The sequence below is a fragment of the Trachinotus anak genome, unplaced genomic scaffold (assembly GCF_046630095.1).
Source record: "Trachinotus anak isolate AG129_WGS33_773 ecotype Australia unplaced genomic scaffold, CSIRO_AGI_Tana_v1 ptg000008l, whole genome shotgun sequence".
NCBI lineage: Eukaryota > Metazoa > Chordata > Actinopteri > Carangiformes > Carangidae > Trachinotus > Trachinotus anak.
The window spans coordinates 25092625-25119473 of NW_027273859.1; the positions used below are offsets into that span (position 1 = coordinate 25092625).

Here is a 26849-nt window from a genome sequence, read left to right on the forward strand (position 1 = left end):
GAAACTGAAGGAGAAGCAAGTTGGAGGATTTAAGGTTGCATGCAGAGAGTGAGATTGCTCTGCACAGTACAACGCTGCACAGACTGGCAGCTACAGTACAGATTACTACAGCTTGAATTTGAATTTGTCACATTTGTTGTGTATCAGTGAACTTCAGAGATGTTTATGTTGAAGTCTCACAGATACAAACTAACAATGCTGCATATTAGCCATAATTACCAAACTATCTTTAAAGGAATAGTTTGACATTTTGGATGAAGTTTGATGCTGAACTTGGAAAGTTTCTTCTAGATAGTTAAGTAAACAGCTGTTGCTATGCTAACGCTTGCTATGTAGAGATAACAAAACTTACAAATAGCTCCTTTAAAAGTTGTGTGTAAGCAAAGATAAAATGTTCCTCAAACACCTGCATATTGTATTGCAGTGGATCCAAAGTGGGCTGCAAAGGTGTTGCAGGTGGACCGACAAATCATTTTCAAAACAGAACAATATTGGTGAAAATATGTAATTATATTCATAAAAAAACGTATAAAGATGTTTTTTAATGTTTGAACTTTTAGGTTGTCGCAGCCCAGACCACTTTGCCACCAGATCACACTCTACACTTGTTTGCTATCTCAATCTGATTGTCTCTGTTTGACAGTCTCTCCCTGAAAAACTGAGCTTCCCCTGCTTTCAGCTCAGTCCTGACTGTTCAATCGTTGTCGTTAGAATAAGAAGTGCTCTGCGAACGCATTATTTGTCCTTCGTGCTTCTAAGTGGGCTGCAAGTTGGAAAAGCCCCACCCAGTAAAACTACATTGTTATGTACAGCAAACAACGTGTAGGAATTCCTGCATGAGCACAGTCAAAACCGCTTTTTAGAAGTTCAGAAGTCAAACTGAATGTCAGGACCAAAGCAAACTGAAACTCATCTTCCATTAAATACGCATGAATAACCAGACATTAACCTGATGACTCTGTGGTTGCTGTGTCTTCTCAGGTAGTGCAGAGCTGAGCAGGGACGGGGATATGAATACTTATAAGATCTTTGACCTTGTGGGTCACAGAGGTATAAATTCATAATTAGACTGAGAGAGAAAAATAAAGGACCTTTATGACCCTGTGATATGAATCGCACATTCACAAGCAGGTATCCCCACAGACACACACACACACACACACACACACACACAGAAGAACACTCAGAGATACCACAAGCAAGTGTGTCTGGACAGTAAACAATATCTGGGCCTAGGAATGCAGGCTAACTACTTTCAGAACTGAGTGCAGACATCATGAAAGTCAGTGAATGTCTACATAAACAATTGTGAATTTGTCATTTCCTGCATTTACATGGAAGGCGAACAACCTACTTGCACTTGAATATTAACACATTCTTAAGTAAGAGGCTAATGACAGTAAATGTAAAAGATGAGACAGAGGCAAGTCTGGGCTGGTATCAACTGATATGGCTTCATTTGAAAGATGTGTACACTGCATGTGTGTGGTGTCTGTTCTACAACTGATGTGGCTTCCAAACAAATCCTTAGATGAAACTCCACGTACACAGAGCACAGATTTAATTCCTTCTTTATCATATCTGTGCATCGTGCAAGTTCCATAGTGCACGATAAGGAGAAAACAGGGGGAAAACACAAACCAAGCGTGGAGGAATATGTGCCTTTTGAAGTTGTCTTTCTTCTTGGAACTAGCTTTGGCGTAACGCGGCTAGTTAAGCAGATCATTAAGCGTAATGGTTGGGGAGGATTGCAGAGCTTTATCTCTGATGGCAAGAACAAAGTTCTTGATGATCTGGGGGATTCTGGAGCTGGATTTGATGGGAATTCCCATGCCTGCTGGAACAGTTTACTTTGAAACATTTTGATCTGTGCTATCATAAATCTAGAGACGGGGAATGACTGACTCAGCTTTACATACTGAGACTTAAGGTATATGGGGATAAAGTTATCCTTTGACAGATTATACCTATTGACTGAAGGTTCGCCCCTGGGTAGATGCCATTATTTTTGATGTCTGGCAGTGATATGTCACAATAAATGAATGAAGTGAAAATCCATTTTTATTTTTTGTAAAAATAAGTTGCTGAAAATGCAAGAGATGTCAAATACAAAGAAAGATCTCTTGCCTTTGCCAGCACAGTGTTGAGTAAATTTGAGACCACACAACAATCAAACATGTGGCTGTTAATGGGATGTGATTGAAGTAGGTGGAACCAAGTGTCACGGTTGGCAGGTTGCAGTCATTTTTGGTTAAGAAGAGAAGCAGGCTCACAGGAAAAATGAGTTTGTGCCTGCAAGGGCTGAACTTCTTCAAAAGAGAAACAAACAACCAGGACGGAGTGCAACTTCATCTTAGCCTGCCGTGAAGAGGAGCCACCATGCAAATCTTTATTCATGAGAACAGTTGATCCGTGCATAAAAGCTTCATTTTGAAAATGGTTTGTATTCCTTTCAGGCGAGAAATCGGTGGGGTGGGGGGAGACTGTTGTTTGAGAATTAACACCACTAAAATGTTTTCTCAGGATGAGATTGAGCTTTGAAAATATTTCCCCCTCGAGGCAAATAAAGGGATAACAATTCTTTATTTATTTTCCCCTCTCACTCCTCCTTTGTCAGCACCCTCCACTGTTTTGCATTTGAATCACCTCCAAATCAGGAAATCGCTTCCACCCAGTTCTCATGTTTATGAAAACACAAGTTTCCAAGAACCTACACTGAATTTATATTTGGTACAAGCTGCATCTCACTCCCCCTGGCAATGTGCCCCTCCACAAGCTTTCCATGGAGGTTTGCCCCCCCACCCCCCTGGTTTCCACAGTGCTGACTGATTGATTTGCTCTTTAATGGCTTCCTGTGTTGGGCATGGTCTAGGATGAACATCTGTAAGGGTGGATTGGGCATGCTGGGTCTGTTTTGCTCTGCTACGCTCATCTGTGGTGTAGTAAAGTGAGGTATCTGCCTTTTCTGTGGCCTGGGAGAATGACGTGCTCCATTATAAAAAGAACTGACTCCAATGAAAAATGAGCCTTGGGTCCTAACGGCTGCTGGTCGCTGAGTGGATTACAGTGCCTCAGGGGATGAAGTTCAGCCTCTGATGTTGATGACTGAGAAGTTGGGGGGGGCACTAGTAGCTGGCCTGTGAGTGATAAAGTTCTACTGAGTGTTAATGTCAAGAGAAGTTTGTTTTTGAAGGGCCACTGCTACGAGTCCTCAGAGAAGCTGAGATGCAGCTCTGTGTCGTACGGCGCACTGTGGGTTCTGGCTGCCTGCCGTGCCAACAGCTTTGAAAAGATTGTCAACTTTGCTTAAGATCCAAGCAAATTAAGCCTGTGAATATTTATTTAGAATCTTCTGAATCACAGCACTGAGGCAAATCACAGGAAATTGGAAAAGGGCAACACGTCAAGTCTAAATTAGCTGAAATGTATAATTCAGGAAGTCCAATTATCTAGAAAGAAAATGCATAAAATTGAGGTTATATTAGAGAAAAGGTGGAACTCGAGTAGTGTAAAATATATATCTCATAGAAAGCAGTTTCAAATGTGTTTCTTTTATCTTTAAAATGTATGTATGTAATGTATGTGGATGTATTTATGTGTTTATTAATACTGCATATTGATATGTGGAAGAGATTCAAGTCTTTCATTGGATTTTGACTTTATGACATGAGTTAATGCGCATGTTTATTTGGTTTAGGATTGTCCTATATTTGTAAAAAGAGAATTATAAAAATAAAGTATAAAAATCAAGATTGTGTTTTTATCTATCTTGGGATTAACTGACTTTGCGAACATCTTCTCCCCAACGTTAAGTGTTCACGTTGCCATCGACAAACACAAACACAAAGCTCTGTGTTTGGGCAAACACCTTAATCCTCAAACCAATCTTTATTTCAAGCTACGCCTTAAAATTAGGAGTTAACATCAGAAGGCGCTGCTCAACCGCGAGGTATTAGGAGGTGAGGGACAAAGCACACCTGCAAAGCGGGAGCTGACATGAAACAAAAAAAGCACACCCAAAACAAAAGCCTCATCCAAAAGCCACTTCAGAAGCCTTTCTTCCTAATCCAGGGATGTGGAGCAGATCTGAGAAATGGGAAAAGTCCCACGTGAAAGCAACAGGCTTCCACAGAACACATTAGCATTTACTTGTGTTTGAATTTGATTGAACTAATTACGCCGGGTTGTTGGGATGATAAGCGAGCGTAAACAGTCAGAGTTAGAACAGGCCCCCGCAGAGATGAAAAACCCTTCCACTTTCATCCATACGCAATTAATCAGCATCTGACTCTGCAAACAGACGCAGCAGCTTGCTCCATTGCCTCTCTTGTAAGCACTGACTGACACATGAAAGCAGGGAAATTTGCACTCAGTTAGGAGATTATACAATGAGTGAGTCAAATCGGAGCTGATACTGTAGAAAGACCTCAGGCAGCGACACACAGGGAGGCTTACTTGTCCTTTGTGAGGGTATCAGGACTGGTTCCATTAGCAGGTAACGGCACATGTGAAGCAGGCGCATGTGCGCTTATTTATGCTCATAAAGAACATTGTTTAATTTTAATGTTTAAAACAATAGGGTCCCAAAAGGCCCCGAGGCATGACAGCGCAGCAGCAGTCAGTGTCTGCAGGAGCTGGTAATGGATAAAGCATGGCACAACAGCTAGTGAGGAAACAGTGTTCACATGCGGCAAGAAACTTCAAAGCCTTCCGCAACCAGCAGGCCAGGTTATTTCAATTAGACTCCAACAAGAACCCTTCTTCTTCCCCAGCTGGACCCCCACCTATCACTCCCAAGGATCAGCCACATGGGACCCTGTCACTCCGTTTCCTTTTACCCCCTCCAAGGGCTTTGTTTTGGAAAAGGAGAAGTGAGTCAGGTTCAAAGTGGAGAAGACCGCTGGGTAACATGAGATGACAGTCTGTCCGAAGGGGCAGGCGGCTGTGCCAGACGATGCATGCCTGCTGCCTCCAAGTGGGGATGATTTTTTTCGTTTCTGCGCTCGCACACACACACACACACACACGCAAACACACTAATAAACAGCCATTAAAAAAAAAAAAAAAAACTACACAAGATCTGAACTCTGCAACATCATTCATTGTTTCGCTCATTGCTTTTTAATTAAAACATTTATGGATCGTTCATTGTTTTTAAATACAGATATGTAACAACAAGAAGAAAACTAAGAAAGCTGATTTTGATACAGTGCAGAGATGTGACCTTTCTGTAACATTTGCGGGTTTTTCTGGCTCAGTCACTCAGCAAAACCCTTGGTTTGACTGAAGGCTGTGAACCCACACAGAGGCTGCATACAAGTTCAAAGTCTTTCAACCGGAGAATGATCAGGTTTGCTTCACAACTGACATGAATATGAACACATCTGGTCCTATTTTAGACTGAACAGGAGAAGGGAGTGTTGATTGTAATGATGATATCTCTATGTAGTATTTACACAATTCCCTCTCTAGTGAAGATCGGACATTCAGCCATGCAAAGCGGGAATATAAAAACAACCGTGACATTTTTCTTTTACTTCAATACCCTCAATCCTCACCCCATGCACCATTTACCACAACCTGGAGGGTTTCCAAGCTAAATAAGAGGAAAAACAGGAGGCCAAACAACATGCTGAAAGCCTAACCAGCGCCTGAGGTTTTCCTGATAAGGTCAACAGGTCAAGGGAGGACTGGCATCCTAACGAACAACATGACTGCCTATGATTTCCAAATGCTAAACATATTTGTTGCTGTAGCCCACAGAGTTGAAGGTTTTCAGTGTGCAGGAGAGTGATCCATAATACACAAGGACTCCTACGGTTTAGCAAGTCCGTTCATGGGTCGCCATCTGGTCTGGGTTCTGTTTTCTCTCTCTGAAAACACAAAAGAACACGAAAGAAGATTCACTGAAAGAAGTTCCAAACTCAAGAATTAAAATGAAAAAGAAACCAACTAAGAATCATAAAACACTTTTTTTTTTTTACACCACATCTGCTATTTATGCCTATCCTCACCTTTCCAAAACTATTTTGGGGAAACAGCCTTCCAGACGGCGTGTCCTGCTGCACCATGGGAGTTGAGTAAGTGCAGTAATGGGGAACAACTTGTTTAATCCAAACTGAGCGCCGGAAAACTGTCTGGTGACCTTGCATCAGGGCAGGGATCAACGTCAACTTGGGTTTTAATAGCAGCACTTTACTGTTCAAATTAATAGTGTTTTATTAACAGTGCATATAAAACCTATTAGGGACACTTGCAAAACAGGGACATAAATGTTAAAGGGCAATTGTGCTAAGCCCTCCCCTGGTATTTGAAGCTGGTTTTAGATGTTATATGCATTGTTTTACAGTGAAGGATTAACAAGCTTAAGAGGATTGTCATTTGAACTTGATCAAGCAAAATTTTTGCTCATATGTAAGTATTTGGTGTAAGGCTTGTTGATTACAATATTTAGCACATTGGACTTTACTTGCAGTGTATCTCGGAAATTTCTCATCCTATTTGTTGATATTGTGCAGGTTCCCATTTCTTTTAAGTCTGTATTCAAATAATACTCATCTAGCCAAGAGTTCCTGGTTCCCTTAATGAAAGGATATTTAATGGAAAAGATGTGAAACAAAATCCACAGTCCTCTATCTCTGCAAACATGTACAAAGTTCAACCAAAACTAATACGACAGTTTGCAGCATCCTCCAGTGAGGACTTTGTCAGGCATCACTTTGATTGGAAGCACATTATTGTTAATGGTCAGCGTGAACAGGAATGAATTACCAGTAAAAAATACTGATATTAAAAATAATACTAAGCCAGTGATGAAGGTCACATTGTTTCCCTGCAGTCAGAAGATAAAAAGCTGTTGGGAACGATAATCTCTATAGCATGTGAGGAGGGGGAAACTTTATTACCCGCCTCCCACTGTGATATTAATCCTGTCCAAATGGGGCTTTTGAATATAATGATTCACTTGATTGAGATTACTATCAACGATTCAAGTAATGAAATGAAGCTTCCAAAGCTCAGCACTAATCCTTGGACATTTATTAATTTAATGATGATATTTTTCATGAATTTCATGAAGTCTGAATTTTGGGTCCCTTCATATTTTTTTCAGGAACACAAGTCACCAGAATTACTTGGTACTACTGGGTGTTGAGACAGTTCATCTAATTGTACTACACATGTCTGTCCTTCCTCCACTGTGAACCCCCTGCCAGGTTCAGACAAAGCCCCCCTCTACCTTTTTGATGTGTCATGTAGCAGAAGTGGAATAGACATGACAGTACACACACACGCACACACACACAAACACAGACACATCTTACGGTGTAATGACTTTCTTACTGCTGTGGTGAGCTGCCAGTAGGCCTGTTGAAACCTGCAGAGTAATCCTAGATGTGGAAAGTACCCCTGCAAGTCTGAGTCTGAGACACAGGGAACTGAGGCACAGGAGGCCCACGCTATCTACCTGTCGCACACAAACACACACGCACACACATGCACACAGAGTTGTGCAGTATCACTGCTTCTTTCCTCCAGACACGCAACCCAGACTCGATCTGAAATGCAGTAAGACCCCCACTACTTCTATGCTGCTCTGCTTCTGATGTTGGGGAGGAATCAATGTGTCTGCACTTGTTGATAGGGGAGTGTGTGTGCATGTGTATGTGTGTGTGTGTGTGTGTTCATGCATGTCGGCAAGACCACTCACACTCAAGGAATGTGTACGATTTCTCTTTACGCTACTGTATACAGAGTATGTTTTCTGGCTGTGTGTGTGTGTGTGTGTGTGTGTGCGTCCTGGGTCTCCATGTGTATCAGCATGTTGTCGGTGTGAGATCACCTTCCTCACATCTGCAGACCTTCTGACACTCTTCATCTCTTTTTACACCTGGCCTGCCATGATCAAGGCTTCAAGAGGGGGCAGGTGTGCTCGCTCCTTGCCCTTATGACTTGAAAACACAGCCTGTTTCATCGCCTGCCTGCCCCATGTGCTGCTGGGAGCGGTAGGTAACTCTTGACTACTGACATCCATCTTTTTTTTCTTCCCCTGCTGTAGTTATGGTGGGGGAAAGCCCAAATGAAGTCTATGAGTCTATGAGCCCATAAAACAGGCCTTTAATTTGCCTGTATTCACCCAGGAGCTAGTACTACCGGTTAGCCTCTTGTTTCTCTGGACTGCAGCCTTGACTATGATCCCACAGGGTGTATGGGTTTATTTGGTTTGCTAAGATCAGAAAGAAAAATTATGAGTAACGGTTAGGAGGCTGGGACATATTGGATATCAAACGGAGTGGTGGGATTCATTGCTCTTGTGTTTGTGTGTCTTTGTTGGCGCAGCACAAAGGGTTTGACTATTGGGAGGAAATGGGAGGAGAAGAAGACCTCTAGCTATGCACAAGATAAAAAGTGCCTCCTATTTACGACATATAATCTATATATTCAAAGACAGAATGAAAGATATATGGGCGGCTACGACTGGAGCCCCACTGAACAAAAACAAGCCACAATTTGTGTCATAATTCAATGTTCGTCTAACTGAAGGAGACCTTTACATTAGTGGTTTGTACAGAGTGCTGCAGGAATTAGTACTAAAACACAGAAATAAGTTATCATTTTTGTACTTCTGGTTCCCTCGTTCCGAAGTTGATGGGTTTCTTTAAATGGATTGTTGGTTAGATGCTTGAAATAAGATCTGTGGTTAACACAAGCTCTAGACAGATTCACGTTTTATTCTACAACATAAAGTACGTCAGTGATTTTTTAAGACTTTACGTCTCAAAAACATGGCCGCCTAACAAGTGGCTAAATGAGACTTTGCCAAGCAGGAAAACTAATCTACCCACAGCGAACCTTTACAGCCTTGTTGTGTTTATACACAAGAATATTTCAAAAGCAGTCCTAAAAATAAAAGGTATAGCTATCTCGACACTAGGTTGGTTGTTCTGGCGAGTTGAAAAAAGTAAACCAGTAAGAGATAGGATTAATAATAGATGCCATCCTCCCAAATAGATACCTAGCTACATTAATGAAAAAACGCTACTGAAAAATGGCAACTGGCATGGATTCTCTTGCTATAGCTGCTAAAATATTACACATTTTCTAAAAGGAAAGCCTGCTAAGTATGAAAAGAAAGTAGGCTAAACAAATTACAATTTGGAAGTTTAGTGGTGGTGACTTGAAGTAATTTGACTATGGTGTAGTTCATTTATAGCCTAACATTAGCTTTTTACTTCTGGCAATTGTATTTAGGCTTCAATCCAATCCAATTACAAATTTGTAGAGGGAACCAGGGTGACTCTGAGTTCTAGGTCGGCCTACATCATCCCTGCATCAGTCTATACAGAGATGGCGAGAGAGAGAAAGAGAGATAGCCTGAGGTTCACTACAAACAATGCATGTATATGTAATATAGTGTTGTTGGTATATTTATCCAATTGGATTCAACTTCACTGTTTACTGTAGACTACTGTACATTAAATTTATTAAGTTACTGCTAATGCAAACACCTGTTACTGCTGCTGATTTACATTAAGTCTTTAACTGGTGGAAATACGGGGTGGCTTTTATTGTGAAGCAGTCACAGGAAACGCTACTGTATATATGCGCTAACCACTTTCATTTGTCAAAAATGCGTTTACAAAACAACAAAACCAGGGTCGTTTTTCACAAGAAGGAGCTGCTGGGTAAAGAGTTGCAGGCGTCTGGCTGCACAACTCAAATTCTCAGTAAGATAACACACACCAGTTCCTCCACTGTCGAATTTCTGACAATGTAGCTGCTTAGAGTTTACTCTGCCCAGAATTCTGGGACTTGTAGTGTTGAACCACAATTGATGTTACCACAGTAACCACAAATGTTGTCAAATAAACCCAGGCTAAAATCTTAAGGATTATAACCTTAACTAATCCTTTTAATACCAGCTGAAACGCTTCTAACAACTATTCCACTATCAATCTATTTGGTAATATCTCTGTTTTTAGTTTCCCTTTTACTACCAATGAATGCAGCTTTAATTAAGAGAAAGAATCAATCTGTGGAAGTAATCAAGTGTAAAAATTAAACTGCTGCAGAGGACATTGTCCAAACACTGATTTAATATTTGATTCTTATATATTTCTTGTTTCCTGTATTGTATTTAATAGCAGCAGTGGAATAGAGGAATTGATTTTTCTGTGAGGTGAATCATGTGTAACCCACCTGCCTTTCTTCCTGTTTTGTAGTTTGATCATCACTCCCATTGTGACCAGTGCTGAGAGGGAACCAACAGCGCCGAGTACAAACCCCACTTTATCATCTGTGAAAATAGAACAGAATTAGTCACTTCAATCGGCCACTGATCCTTCTGAACAATCCATCCTCCACATTCATTATATCTGGATCAATACAAAGACAAAAGGTTACCAAGGAAGCAGGAATCAGGAAGCAAAGGCATGAGGCAAAACCAAAGAGCAAAGATCAAACAACACCCATGGTTCCTTTGAGCAAGGCATCTAGCAGAGCTGCTCAATAGCCAACGGTAGAGGACTGTGTGTTGAAACTCCAAATTAAGGATGGGTGTAACAGTGTTTGAGCCTGGAGCTGGGTGTGTCTGGAATTTAAGCCAGTTCAGTCAGTTTTATTTGGGTAAATAAAGGATTATGGTACAAAAACTTGCTGTAACCAATTGACGGATTTCTGTGGTAGCAATAGTGTAGGTCTATGACTGTCAACCAAAACCATGTCTACTATAGGTTACAGTAAATGTGTTAATGCACAGCTTGGCCCGATGTGATTGTTAAGTAATGTCGGCCTCACTTTCTTTTTCATTGTTAACAGATCTGATCAGCCTCAATAACACTAGTGTACATGTAAGTGTCTGCACCTATTGCCTTGCTAAATTAGCGAGTAGGCTGGTTAGCTAACTAAAAGTACAAGCTGAATTTTCTGAAGTTACTGTGCAACTCAAACTAAAACTCTTCATGGGCAAAACAGTTTCCTGTCACTTATTGAACTGACCAGTAACAACACACAATCTATCACAGCACTCTCTCCTTTCTTGCCCATTTGTTAAACACTTAGCAAACATCCACCAATGGACCTTCAGCATGCTGCTACCTGAGGAGTACTGGATGATGGACAAATCCAGCAAATGGGCCAAATTCTAATTATGCATCAAGTACACAAATATATTACTGCTACCAATGAATTTTGGCATTAAAGTATGGTTGTGTGATGTGGCATGAGACAAAATAAATAATAATTCCATCTCAAACTTATGTTAGTCATTAGTTTTGTTTTGCCCTCATTAATCACTGCTATTGATGTATTTGTCCAGCAAACTCCATTTTTAGTTGACACACAAACTGCAGTAGGGGACAATGGGAGCAGTTAACATAACATTGTTCAGACTGATGAAAGAAATGTGTCCGTTTGTAAGTTATTAATACAAGTTGACTTAGAACAACTCGAACAGCTGGGCCAATGTCATCCATGCCGGCTGCCATTTTTCAGTAGCCTTTTTTCATTTATGTATCTAGGTATCTATGTGGGAAGATGGTGTATTATTAATCCTGTCTCTTACTGGTTTACTTTTTTTTTTTTTAACTTGCCAAAACAGTTGTCAATGAGCTCGGCATCTTGAACCAACCTAGTGTCGAGATAGCTATACCTTTTAATTTTAGGACTGATTTTTAAATATTCTTTTATCTGTGATTATATTTATTATTACAATTTATTATTATTCTATTGCACTTTAAGATCTTTTCCTATTCTGCCTGGTGTTTTTATGTGAAACACTATTTCATTTTTATGTACCTACATAAAAATAACCATTAAAGGGAAATTTTGAATCTTGAATCTTTATGACGAAACTGAATTTCTAAGGAGTTTTGCATCAGTGTGCTAAACACCTTAATTCATTTGCTATAATTTTGTTGAATTGGCCAAAAGCATAAATTCCTGGACATTTAATTTATCCACAATTGATCCATTTTCCAGACCATTTTCTTTATAATGATATATATGGACTTTGCTATATAAAATCAAATGTACTGTAATGGCGTATTTTATCCACACAATTCTATATTCAATAATCATAAAATTTATCAATGCAGCTGAAATTGGCCAAAGAGCCTATTTCACATCAATATGAGAAAAAAATATATGAGTAATTCTCATTTTCATCCCTGTACAGATTTTTCATGCAGGTCAAATGCTGATTTCCCACAAAGAGCCATTGTATTCTGCCAGTATATTCGTTTTTATAATTACCAAGGGGATCAAACAAAACAAAAATGATACATTGGCTTCAAATAAACATAATGAGCACAAAGCTGGCTGGGCTGATACAACCTCCATTTGCTGGATTTTCCCAGCAGTTGCCTTCCCATTGTTTGCAGTTGCTTAGGTAATATTGCGATCAAATTAGAGCATCTGAAACTTTCCTCCGGGCCTTGGCAATTTCAGCAAAGCGATCTCCAATCTATTTGACTATTCATACATTGCACTTAGCCAGGAGTCATTTTTCTAAAGGCAGGCAAGTACACAGACGTTGCGAGGAACATAACAATCAAAGTACCGTCATCCTCTAACGCATGAATGCATGAACATATGTCAAGTGTGGTAGATGTTTGTCAGGCAGGTACTGCAGGTGCTGGTCCTTTAAAATGTCATCAGCCTTGGAACATGAAACACAAGCACACACACACAGGTTTTGCCAGTTTTGCCACACATGGCCAGGGCTTGGATGCAGCAGCACTGGCATCACACTGTTGGACATTGAGGCCTAGGGCATCAGTGCGACCATCAGTCCGGAGAATAATTGCACTGGGAGCATGTGGAGGACTGTCACTCAATCAGTGTTAACATTCGTCTTTTTCCTTTTTTCTGTTGGCAAAACCCCAAAGCTATCTCATTACTCTACTAAACCGACCTGCATTGATCAAACAGTAAAGCTCCAGGGAGCAATAACTCTCAGTTTGGCCCATTATGTTTCTTGTGAGAGGGGATTAACACATGACAGACATCATAGGGTTGGACTGAAGAAGCGGAAGCTCACAGAGAACAGAAAAGGGTGTTTTCTATACAATTCAAAAGTGGTTGTGTATATCGCCCGTCTCCATAATCTGTACTTGAAGCAGATAAAAGTGATTATATTTTACATGTTATTCCTGCAATTTGCTACATATTCAAACTCAAAAACTTTTAAAAACTTGGAGCCATTTCAGAGCTCATCATCATTCGATCCCTTTTCCAGCGTTTATCTCACAATGAAATTGCAAACAGACGATACCGATCAGAAATCTAAGACCGTTTTCATAACCCTACCATGCCCATATACCCCTGAGCTGCACTCTTATCATGTAAAGCATTTTTTAAGATAGAGATGAGCTTTTTTTTTGTCAGCGCTGATATCATCTTAAAATAATTCTGTTGATTTTTCTCTCCCTGGTAACAGTCTGTCTCTGTACTAAGCTACTGTTGTCATCTGATATGTGTATCCCTGTCCAACTCAATGTGATGGGTGGAAGTATTCTTGGAATTTGAACCATGCGTCAGACGTTTCACGAACAAACTTAACAAGCACACAGTTGCATAAACATACTCAAAAAATAAACATAAAGCCTGGTAGAAAACAACTCACACAATTCTAGCTTCTAAACCTGCGTTTTGACTCTATCTGTGGTCAGAGATTCATACCCGGACGCTCTGAGGACGTCATGGATATAAAGTCAACACACAGCAGCAGCTCTGGAAGATAAAGCAGACCAAAGGAATCAGACTCAGCTTCAACATCTTAACTTTCTTGTGGTCTGGGACCCTGAGGCCAGGTGTGTGTGTGTGTGTGTGTGTGTGTGTCTCTGTCTAAGTAAACGTGTGTAGATTTTTTATCAAACTGTTTTTTTCTCTTTTTAATCAACTCAAGCATTTTAATCTAATCATAGTAAAAAAAGTAAACTTTTCATTTCACACTGAAAGTCTATGTGTGTTATTTAATTTTCCAGTCTCTTTTCAGTCTCATCACTCCTACACATGAGTCTAGTCAATAAAAGTTAAAATAAAAGTGTGCTGGACTTGTCGATGTTCAGGCTTTTCTTTTTTCAGTAGGATCTGCTGAGTTTGCATTTGTGCTATTGGAGTGGCAAAATCTGGGTGTTATCCATCAATCTTTGTATTCTCTATTGTCTCCTCTGTTCGCTTGCTGATAGTTTATTGGTTACTGTGGTGCTGATCTACTAGAGATCAGCCTTACTTGTGTGTTTATTTCCACCAAATTATAATAAATTTTTTTCAATTATCTGAGACCCTTAGGAAGGCGTTGATGCTGACCTAAAGAGGTCCATCCTTTCTGCAGTGAAGTAAGTCAAGTGAGCACTTCAGCAAAAGGCAGCTTGAAATAAAAAGATAGAGTTGCCTGAGTTACAGTGTTGAATAATGGCCAGATGTCTTTTTGCAGAACATTATGATGTCCCTGTGAAGCTGACCTTTGACCTTTTGCATATGAAATGCTATCACTGCATTTTACCCTGATAGACATTTGAGTTAAATCGTGTCATAATTAGTGTATGAATTTACAATTTATGGCCAAAAACATATTTTGTCAGGTCACTGGAGTCCTGGAGTACAACTTTTCACAAAGTTCACACAAGGCGTTACTGAGATATGACATTCAGGGGAGTGGGACATATGTACAGACAGACGGATGAAGAACCTCCGGCCCTGGTGATCACTGGTCGGGGGCATGAACAGAACAGGAAATGAAGACAAGAAGTGGGAATCTATTAAGGTGTGACAGAGAAGTGAGAAAGCCTGTTTAGTGGACCAGGCAGGAACCGATCTTTGTACATGGTACATTTTCTATAACGTGACTGGTTAAAAAGTCTCAAGCTTGTCTTTGTTGACATTTCAACAGCAACTTCTTCTACGCAACCGCCATTTACCAACCACTTCTGTCTCTCTCTCTGCTTTCCACTGCTCTGTCTCTGGGGGATCTGAGAAGGGGAACCACAGACAGAAAACTGAGGCTTTGTCTTGCAACCCACGTCACTTCTTCCTGTGAAAAATCGCTCTATCCCTCTCTGGCATCTGTCACCTTTGCTTTAATCACTTTCTTCTCCTCTGCACAAGGAACTCTATTAATATTACAATGCCATTAAGGTGGGATGATCATGCATCTGATACTCAACCAGGGTGACGGTTTCTCAGAAGACTGTGAGACAGTGCATCCACGTTCATATACTCTATAGTCTTATACTTCTCAAGTCTCCTATGGTCCTGCCTGGCCTTAGATCATAAACACTCCAAGGACTTTCTTTCCATACCCCACCCTCACCTCTCTAACAACCCTGTCTTTCTAGCAGAAGATATTAACACTGATCATCACACTACACCATACCCCTGCTTTAAGTCCAAGTACAGCGGCAGGTTATAATCAACCTCAAATAGGTGGGGGCCTTTGGTGATAATGGACAATATTTATACAGAGAATCACTTTTGATGGAAGGGACTTAGTGTCACCTCTGCTGACAGGCTCCATTTCAACAGTAGCTCATTAAAGAGTCAAACTGGATGTGGTGGCGTTTCTTTTTCAGCAGCACGCCGGTCATCTTGACTATGACAACAATTCTCCGGCTGTTCGAGCCTACACATCAACGCTGCCGTGATTCATACGAGGGGGGGAGGAGAGATTGGTCGGGGTATCTTTTGCTGGGCCTGTATTTAGTGTTGTTTACGCGGCTAGAGGTCACATTTGAGTGGCGGAGGAACAGCTCATGCAACACCTGCCATTTAGCACCTCAGGTCATGTTGACAGTTGTTAGCCCTGATTTGTGTAATGAGAGAGTCAGAGCGAGCGTGATCATTGTCAAATAGCTAAAACGGCCCAGCTTTGTGTGTGGGTATGTGTGTGTGTTCAACGTGCATGAGTGCGGCTGAGGCCCTGACTCACACGGATTGTGTTTATCTGTACATGCATGTGAATGTATGCGCATGTGTCAGTGAGTATTTATCTCCAAACACATCCACGTCACTTTCTAAACTTCCTGTCTTACAGTGCAGTAATGACAAAGAAAGTGTTTGTTAGTATGTATAACAAACTGTGATAGGCTAACTAAAGCTTTGGCACAACAGCTAGAAAGTATGTCACTGGGAGAGCTAAGTAAAATGAAAAATAAATCATGTGGCTTAATATGAAACATTTCTAAACAGCTCAGCATTGGATAATCAAGTTATGATCCTAATATGTTTTCCCAGTGAAGGAGTTTCAGGATCAATTGTGTCCAGCTGTGACCCGAGGCCTCCAAATCTGATATTTGAAGTCTATTCATCCCTGATTACTATCACGAGGAAGTCTCTGTTCAGAGCTCTAACAAGGAAAGGATGGTGGACTGTGGTGAAGCCATGAGGAGATGTGGATCACAAGTGAAGTGGTTTCGTTTCTCTGCTTCCTCTCCCTTCACCATAACTCATGGATCGAAGAGGTGAGAAAAAACGTGAAATGTGCATCGAAGTGATTAAAGATCTAATTTCATCCAGTCTTTCTGTCACTGCACTGCAGAAGAATAACGGCTGTGTGGTTGCCTTTTTTTTCTCCAAGGTTTTCTAAAAACCAGGCTGCTTCACACTTCGCAATGGGACAAAAAGGAGGCACTGACCTGACAAACCTGAGAGAATTCGGGGTGAAATTCTGCCATCTGATGGCAACAGCTGACAACTACAACAACACTCATTCAGAGTTCACAGTTGGGGTGATGAATGAAACCATTACTGGGACCCAGGTGGTTCCAATTTACAAACACAAAGCCAAGCCAACACAGGTTCAAAAGTTTAAAGCTTTGTAGCTAATGGCCTGCATGAGCAACAGCAACCACTGAATCTTTGCTTTCCAAGAGGCTGGATGAGGAGAGGAGGATTCCCTCTCAGTTTTCACCAGAGGATGCTGCCAGTCGTACTGAGTATAAAACATGTGAGGAGTTAATGAGGAAGAAATATATAAATACACTTATTTAAGCAGGACCTTTCTAAAGCAATAATGGCAAACTGTTTCACAAGGGGAGAAAACTAAAAGAATAAGCCACCTCACACACAGATTACAATAATAAAGACGAAAAACAGCCAGTGAAAGTTGTGGCATGTTTTAACCCAAATGAAATTATTATTGGAATTAGACTCCTACCCTCCATGCAGCCATTGGTTATCTATGCAGTACAGAATGAAACTCAACTCACTTAGCGCTAACGTGCCTGAAATAAGGAAGTATTCACAATGAAAATATAATAATTTTCAGTTATTTTTTGTTTTAGAGAATATATAAGTTTCATTCACATGATCCTTGTGTTTGTACTTGTTTGTCCTCTGGCTTTGATTCCTGGGAAAATAGCTCATGAATGCCATACTCGCCTGAGGCCAACTCTAAAAAACCATCTCCAAACTTTGAAACGTTGATTCTGTTCTCAAGGGGTTCCAGGTATTGTTTATATGCCAGGGAACAATTACAGCAGACTTTATTATATGTCCTCAAAGTACTGGTGCTTTTCTCACAGACATTACAGTTGAGTTTTTTCTTCTCAACACAACCAGCTGTTTGTTTTGTGCAATATTAGAACCAACCTGTTATACAGTAGGGTTGCTCTCCTGTCCAGGTCCCCTCAACCAGACAGGTGCGCGGCGTTGAACCGTACAGTATGTAGCCGTCATTGCAGGAGAAGCTCAGAGAACTTCCCTTTAAGTGATTTGTCCCATTCTTCTTCCCATTCCTGGGTGTGGGAAGCCAGCCACAAGAAACCACTAAGGAACAATGGCAATATATTCAAATATAGTGACCAAAGAATGCTTTTGAAAGATATGTGTCAACACACATCACTTTCAAGACAAATGCATTTGCTTCATTAAGCTTTCTTATGGCATATTACTGTGGAGTAAGGTTGAGTTCCTATCCTGACAGACCAAGCTCTTACTGTTCCTGTAAGTTCAGACAAACCATTATTTATTCAAAGATAAAAGAAGCAACAATAAACATGTAATCATCTACAAATGATACTGTTCCCCTTAAGTATTAACACACAGAAAAATAGACACAAGTCTATAAGAGAATGACTGAATGGACGAAGATTAATCTTGTTTTGCGGTGGTACCTGGCTGCAGGGCTTCCATCAGGGCCTGAAGGTTTCTGTAGGCTCTGAGTGTGGCGTTTCCCACCGCAAGGCTCCGAGCGGCCAACGTATCATGTTTACAGAACTGTGCCCCTTCTCCAAAGCACATTGTCAACATGTCTGCCACCAGAGGGTCCTCAGGTGTCTCAGGTAGAGAAAAGGCAGGAACAAAAGCAGCGTCGTGGCTTGGTGGGAAACTGTAAGTATCCAAAAGGTACTTTGAGTCATACGTGAAAAGGGAAGACGCCTTTGAAATATTCCCTGTGGATAAAAATAAAAACACAGCACCTGTTAAGATTTGCAAACATTCTGTATTTCTGGTAAGAACAACTATTTACACACTTCAGACTGATCTTAAACCAACCGAAAGAGCAGTGGAAGTCAAGACACAAAAGAAACACACATGCAGTATCTGGAAACATTAGAACATATAAAAGAGTGGCTAAATACAGAGACTGACTAATAGCCACCTTTCTTAGGTACCACAGGCTGTCATGGCAACCCATCAGGCATGGCTAACCACATTATTGCCAAAGCAACATGTGTTTGAGTGATCTCAATGCTTTTAATGATGGAATAAAAACATGAGAGGATATGAGGCCTGCTATAATTGGCAGATAAGAACATCCTTCAACTCTAAGAGATCAGTGCAGGACACACACTGCGTGCTGTCATGGTTTCCTTTTGGCGCAGTCTCGACTTTGATTTGTGCAAAAACGTCACATTATCAGAAGAGTGTTTGCTGCTGTTATACTGAAGCAAATGATTTCAGTTGAAAGGTCAAGGGCATGAAAAGTCAGCTACTCGCAAGTTTTGCCGGAGACGTAATGTAATCACAGCTGAGACATTATCATGTATGTATGCGGCCTGGCCCCATTTGTGTTCCAGAGATGTGGTTTCACTTGCACTGTGTGGTCACAGCCACTGATATCTCTCTGTAATCTATTAAAGCTGCGCTAACTCTAAACATGTGCCGTGATTTCTTCCTGTGCACTCTTAAAACACCTGTCAAACTTTTAGCCAAACGTGGCTCAAACATGGAAGTCATTTGTAAAGACAAGTATGAGCTAATTACAATATCACTCATCAGGTCTTGCCCTTTTAAACATGCGACATAGCTGTCTACACAAAGTTAGAAAGTATTAGTAATATTAATGTTGCTTTAAAGTGAGAACTATTTCAGCCTTGATTAGTCTGATTGCTCTTTCAAAAGTAGAGTTCAACAGTCTTTCACACTCACAGCCAGCTCCAGAGGTGAAGATTTTCTCCGGCGTGGCGTCAGCTGAGGAGATGACCTCTCCGTGTTGGGTCAACATGTCATCTGTTGGGTCAGAGTTCATCCGACCAAGGAGGCCCTGGGTGTGGTTGGCAAACTCTGGTGGCAGCAGGACAGTCACTGCCATGACTCCCTCATGCACACGCACCTCCACGCCAGCACCAGAGAGGAACATTACTGTCACGTTGTCAGGGCTGGGGACGAACACAAATGCTCCTGGAGAGGAAAGATTTTGTTGAAATTTTGCACACATTCAGTCATTTTTTTATGTTATTAAAGATGAAAAAACATAAAAGCTGGACGTGTGAAATACATGGAAGTCACAACTTTAGATGTCACTTCAGTTAAGGCTGCCCTAGATAGAATTTACAAGCTAAAATGCTCAAATTTAAGCTTTATTTTAAAGTCACTGATGAGAGTACCAAGCACAAGAAGTGGTCTGAACGTCATTAGTAATGAAGACTCACTAATGAACCATGAGTTCACTGCTCTACATTTTTTTTTTTTCTGATGTCCGGCTTTATCAAGTGCCAAAAATTCTAGTGCAGCTTTAACCCAGTCAGGAGTGGGGTTAGGGGTTAAGGGGTCTAAAGCATCTCACTGTGAAGGTCCATCCATCTTTGCTCGGTGAAAGGTAGGACCTTTCGGTTCCTCAGCACCTGAAGGTGTCCCTCTGCTAGACGCACCTCGATGACATCAGAGGTCTTCTCCTTCATAGCCACTGACGACAGCCATGTGGCTCTGGCCAAGGTACCTTGGTGGTAAACACATATCACATTGTTATAGGTGCATTATGTAGTGAAGTTCAAGTTGAGGTTTTATCACTGCTGAAGTCTCTGCAATATCAAGTAGACCAGATGTTTGACTTCACTGATCTAATGAGGAGAATATTAATGACATTTGGCCATCTGTAGTCACTTGGCCCATGGCTGTTGTTGTCATGAATCGGAGGAAATTCCTGAAATGAAGCTTACATCTGTTTTTCTTCACCTGTTCTGATTCTAAGAAATACTGAGTGAAAACAAGTGGGAATCAAGGAAGTAGGCTGTCGTTTTACAACAGCAACACGCATCACTCTCTCACTCCTTCCATCACTTGCTCTCAGGACAATGTGAAACAGAGAGGGAGCCTTAAACTCTTACTGGTCTCACAGAGCAAAGTGCAGGCAAAAGACGACAAATAAAACTCAGTAACAAATATCAAGCTCAATATGTCTGAGCAAACTCTAGAGGCAGGCAGTAAATCTTTGTGCTGATAAAAAATAAAAACAAACCAACACAAACTGAACCATTTAATAGATCTCTAAACAAGCCCTGAAGCAAGTTTCATCCAAACAAAGCTTTGAGCTAAAAGTGAGAGGTACAATAGCACCATGGGGAGGGATGAAAGAGGGGGAACAGACAGGGCATTCACATCAAATGTGGGCTCACCGTTCTTGAGTTTCACCCGTTCTGTTCTGGCCTGAACACTCAGCTCTCTGTCTGGCCAAGACACCAGGTTGTACTCTCCTTTGCCGTTGAAAGTGTAGCCGAGGCCGTCAAACGTTATGAAATGTGGATCCCCGAAGACGACGCCTGTGAGGCATCAATAAGCAAAGCACTGATGCATTTACATCGAAACACACACAAACATTTTCATTTCCAACAGTTGATCTTTCACTCATCTAAACATTGTTTTTCCAATATTTGAGTGCGGCTTAATGTTGCATTTATAGTCTCTGGAGGGCAGGTAGTCAGTTGTATGATCTAATGTGTTCCCACATCTTAACCCTCGGCTGCAGCCTGTAATTCATTTACTTCTCCTGCAAACTGATCTGGTATTACCTGCTGTTGACCCAGTAGAGAATGTGTGTGCAGCCACACAGAGGCAATTAAATACAGATGAACAAACACACATAAACACACACTGGCCCTGTTTCTTGTGGTTTGTAATTTACTTTTTCCAGTCTCATTTTTACCCCAAATCCTACCATGGAAATAAGACTCAGACCCTATATTCACCTATAACAACAGTAGGTATGTCTGATATTTAAGAAACATATAAATTAATATGACATACATTAATGCCTAAATAACTATAAGCTCCTAAAATAGAACTAAACATTTTAATTAAATTAACCACAAAGATCAAGGTAGGTGGGCAACAACTGAACCAGAAAGCTGATTTAAATAAAGTGGTTAAAATAAACTGGTTAATTAAGAGTAAATAGGGACTCATTATCACTGTGCTGTGTTACTATACTTCATTATTAGTTTTGAATCATCTTGTGGGTCCTTGCTGTGACAGTTGGGTGTTTATAAATACATTTCATTTGACTTAAGAATGGTCTCACCAGCTTTTGGGGGCTGGTAGTTGCGACAACCGCTGGAAGGCCGATGGCTGAGGTAGACGTGGCAGTGGTCAGACCAAAGGCAGCAGTAGTGTAAACTCATGACATCATAAAGCCAGTGGGAGTAGCCCGGCACACGTGGTGGTTCCCTGTATGGAGGTGAGCCCCAGTCATGAGCCCTGTTTGGGGTGCTGCCACCAATCGAGTCTCCCGTCAGCACCAGGGCCCCCGTGCCGTCGTAGCAGCACTGCTGCCCTGATCCAAGCATAGCACTGGAAATATCACCAGAATAAATCATGTCAAGAAAAAAAAATGTTTCCATTCAGATTTTTAAAAAGGTTCAAACTTGGTCTTTTTCCTCTTATCTACCTGGCCTGAATTGCTCTGACGCAGTGCACACTACCTGGGTGATAAGTGCACACACTGCCGCTCTCAATGTCACAACTGTAGTCAGTCTGAAACAAGTGAACAGTGAATAAAAATAAGTCTCAATAAAAGAATCATAAATGCAGAGCTGCAAGGATTAACGAGTGCTGGATTAACGACTACTTGATCCAGTTGGCAAACTGTAGCTTTTATAGCTTCTTAAATATTAGAATTTGTTGCTTTTCTTTGTCGTATATGACAGTCAGTGAAACAGATTTGGGTTTGCACTGTTGGTTGGTCAAGAGCAGTATTTTGAGGATGTCACTTTAGGCTCTTCAAAATTACAAGGGGCCCTTTTCATTAGTTTTTGACATTTTATAGCTTAACCAATTGATCAATTACTTGAGAAAATAATCAGCAGATTAATTGATAATGAAAATAATCATCATGTGGAGCCCTAAATACATGTAATTCAATATAATTTGACAATACAGAACTGTAATTAAGTAGGTTATGATTTAATATAAAGCACGTTCAGCTAAATTCATATCGATTTAATATCTGTCTTGTTTCCCTGTGGGTAGAGGCATATGGATGAATTCCTGTCTTGCCACACGGATGTCATCCACGGAAGTGACTTCAGTTCAATTCTGTGTTCAAAATGTTAGAACAGATTCCACGACAGGAACTGCACATAACCTCTGGCACACTTTGCCATTATGGCTGCTATGACTACTTCTTGGACTGAAAAAAAACCCACAAACACATACACACACACACACACTAACAGTGGATTTTTACCACTGGTGGGTGTACTCACATGAAACCTGCCTGTGTCTGCTCGGGCCTGTGCCAGAGTGCAAGGACAGTCAAGGAGCTCATTGAGGAAGTTGGGCAGTTTTTTCTCCAGGACGTCCCATTGCAGACACTTGTTCTTGGCCCAGGCAGCGGAGTCGTCCCTGAAAGCCTGCTCCAAGTGCCAGGCTAAGACATGACCTCCACTCCAGAGTCCCTGTACATCCCTGCGTTTAAACAATTAACAGTCAAAGTTACTTTGAACTTGTAATTTCTAATTCACAAACAAAAACAAAGTTCAAACTATGACTGGCACTAATATTTATTTGATGATTATTAATTCCAATAATTCTCTAATCTTTTAGTCAATAAAATGTCAGAAAATAGTTTTTTTTAAAAATGTCCATTACGATTTCCCAAATGCAGAGGTAACATGTTTACAATTAACATTGTTTAGAGAGACCAACAGTAAAAAATTGATTGAATTGAAAAATGTAATTATTAATTGCATATCAACAGTGTTGTCACTTAATTTTCTGTCAGTCAAACTCGACAAACAGCCCGTGCTCTTTGCAGTATCTTTATGTTGATTATCACCTCCATGAAGCAGGAAAAGGCATGTCTGGTTTTAGGTTGTACAGCAGGCACATATATGAATATGATGATTACATCACCTCTCCATCCTCTGAGTAAGCAACACTCAGTTTCTCATACTGATGGATATGAATTATATATATACTTGAAAAGAAATACTATATAAATAAATACTTAATGTGTCATTTTTGAACCTTTTTCTACAATTATGCCAATTCAAAACAGCTATAAAATTAGCAGCATTACAATCATGCTGGAATCAGTTCAATATAGGCAGAAACAAGTGTTGAGATATTTCTAAGTTGACTGATATATATTATGGACACCTTGCTCCATCTGACTTAGAGCTAGCAGTTACGCGGATATTCCCCAGCTCCCAGTCAGAGTAGTCCTTTGAGCACTCAGGGGTGAAGCTGAAGGTGCCAGTGTTGACCAGATTCCTGCCCAGAGAGTACAGGTATCTCAGTTCAGCCTGCAGAGAGGATGATCCATTCATCCCAGCCTCTGGGCTCCTGTTGAACTCTTTGTAACCCCACAGCTCTATGTTGACCTTATCTGTTCCGATCAAAGAGCTGTTCCACGTCATCTTGAGCCGCCCTGCTATGTTCGGTGTGCCGTAGTACTGCCACTGTGTTGCATTCACCAGGGTGACTTCGAAAGCAGGGTCCGCCTTACTGGGGTGGACTAACATTGAACACAAAATGTAAATCCAAAGTAAAAATATGTAATTTTGTGCAAAGATAAGTGGAGATAAGAGAATATAACTGCAACAGCAAGGCCACTTTCCTCCACTAAAAACTCTTAATCAAATACTTACATACTGCAGTTATATGTTGGCAGCAGTAATAATCATTTAAATCATGTTATTTAATCTTTTCACTGTGGAAAAACTTGATATTTTCTCAATGGTAAGATCGAAATATCTTGTTGAAAATATCCTCCTCAAAGCTTTAACTGAAATACTGCATTTTAAATCATTTCTGATTACTGATCCTGAATCAGTACTATGTATAATAAATCAAAGATATTAAATGACAGGTTCAGGTCTTGACAAAGTCAGAGGTGGAAAACCCTAATTTTAATATTTCAGCAACTTACCTGACAAGTACTCTCCAGATCTGTCAAAATTGATTCCATCGGTTGAGACATCAAATGGTATCCAACCCGTCTCATACAATAAAGGAGTGACACAGTGGGCATGGCCTTCAGTGTCAATAAAACCCTCTCGTACAATCTCGTCTTTAAACCTACAATGAAGACAGACAAAGTTGAATTTATTAGATCTTGGGCCAGCTGCGCAACAATACTACTTTGTAAAATAACAAAGTAGGAAATAAGGAAATAAGATACAAGTTAATATCTTATTATACAAAAAGGGACACAAGTCACAGCTGATGAAATCTGTGGCTTCAAATGGGAGTCGATCATTTAAACATATCATGAGGTAACAGTAATGGGAATGAAGGCTGGGCAGCATGCTTCCGTTTGCTTTTAATACAGGAAAATTATGAAGGCATACAGATTGTATGAGCAGCATACTTACTAATCATGTTGCACAATTTCATGTCAGACACCACTTCAACATTTATTTGTTTTGTGACACTCATTATGAAAGAGAAAGAGAGACTCCAGTGAAATGTTTTGTGTTTAATAAGCGTTTGTCCTGCTTTTTGTATGATTTTTTAAATCACACTAATAGAAATATATATGCTTCAGAAATTACGAAACCTCTCTGTCACTTTTGTTTCTGGATGCAGAACCTGTTTAGTTTGATTCTGAGGATTATGGTTTTCTTTTCTGAAACTGCATACATAGTGCATGTAGACTATCACAAAACAAGATATACTGCAAAAACACAACATATGTACTATACAGTGTATAGTATATATTACAGACTCAGCAGCCACTTTATTAGATACACCTGTAAAACGTAAAATCCAATCCTCCAGATGCTGTGCCAGAACAGAAACAAAAAGCACAAAAATCTACCTTTACAAAGATGTTAAGTTTTCATTGACACTGCTAGAGAGGTATTTATTTACCTACATGTATATTATTGAGGTTGTAGGTTGTAGTGGTGTTGAGCATGACACTGAAAGCTGTTTCTAATGTTTTCATGCTTACAAACATGAGGGGGGGAAAATATTATTGATTAATGATACCTCTCTAACAATGTCAACAAAAACTGAACATTATGATCCTCCTATATATACAATCTTTGGCAGATGTGTTGTACTGGATTGTGTTAAACTGCAAATATGTACCTCACAGAGTGAACAGGAAGTGTATTTTCCATATTATGGAGCTGTAATGTAAATGATCTCAGGATGAGTGTATGCAACATTTAGATCATTACGTGTTTCTAATGTCACAGTGTGTGCTCATAGACACAAACCTGCAGAGAAGGCGCTCACTAGGATGCAGGACCAAACTGAGGATCCTGAGAGCGGTTCCGCCCAGCATGGAGCTGGAGTGAGGCATCACCTGGAAACAGGACTGGTTGTAGTCTGCACAGCAGTTCAGCAGAGACACACAGGTTGTATCGCAGGAGCAATCCTCCAATATGTCTCCACACTTTCCCCTACATGTTTGAGCTCATAAATAAAAATAACAGACTAGTAACTTATCACAAATAATGCCAAATACTCTCAAAATCATTAAATAATGAAATAATCACAATTAATTCCATGACAGTCTTCACCAATACCTGCAAACCACAGTACACCATTTGTTTTAATGTATCCAGTTATGATACACAATGCAAACAAGTTGTAACAATTCTACATATGAAAAAAGAAATTGAAATAGCTGTAGCACATGTTCAGTAATTTAAATTAGTACAGCATCTCATATATTGGTATTCAGTCTTTAAAATATCTTTTAAAGTGACTTACCTGCTGTTTTAGTAGAGCAAAAAAGAACAATCCCACAGAGGAAAAATGTCTTTCTCAAGTTTACTCTCATGTTTATCTTAAGAGAACAAACCAACAATCCGTGAAAAGCCATGCCTGTGTTTCACCATCCTGAGCGGAGACTTTGGCTTTGAGTTGTTGAGTGGGTCAAAGGTCAAACAGCAAACAAACCCAAGTTTTTCATGGTAGTTATTAAGTTATGAATTAACAGGCGTCAGTTTCACGTGGGACGGAAGGTTTAGATTTTTTTTCTTATATATATAGGGTTAGGGTTATGGTTTCTTCATATATAAAATCACAACAATATATACACTACCATGTTTATGATTCTGTTTTTAAGTGAATTTAGCCAAAATTTTCCCGTTATCGCCTATGATACTTCCTCCATGTATTCACGCCGAAACCATGTGTTCTCGCGAGATTTTGCGGTTTGGTCCATGTAGCGCATG

General features: G+C 40.3%; 1 protein-coding gene across 2 annotated transcripts; it reads right to left on the reverse strand.

Annotated features, from left to right (window-relative positions):
• Positions 1 to 5098: 5098 nt before the first annotated feature.
• susd2 (sushi domain containing 2) lies at positions 5099 to 26817 on the reverse strand. Of its 2 annotated transcripts, none has more exons than XM_071483742.1 (14): positions 26383 to 26814; positions 25884 to 26082; positions 24587 to 24735; positions 23815 to 24172; positions 22920 to 23121; positions 22103 to 22188; positions 21737 to 22005; positions 20835 to 20978; positions 20006 to 20158; positions 19369 to 19620; positions 18111 to 18389; positions 17587 to 17763; positions 10198 to 10294; positions 5099 to 5873 (listed from the first exon to the last, which is right to left on the reverse strand). In XM_071483742.1, exons 1-14 carry the CDS (start codon positions 26492 to 26494, stop codon positions 5822 to 5824), a joined length of 2529 nt encoding a protein of 842 aa, XP_071339843.1. In that variant the 5' UTR covers positions 26495 to 26814; the 3' UTR covers positions 5099 to 5821. The 2 variants fall into 2 exon arrangements, with proteins under 2 accessions (XP_071339843.1, XP_071339844.1); XM_071483743.1 differs by lacking the exon at positions 5099 to 5873 and adding an exon at positions 13622 to 13728 and having other exon boundaries at positions 26383 to 26817.
• Positions 26818 to 26849: the final 32 nt, after the last annotated feature.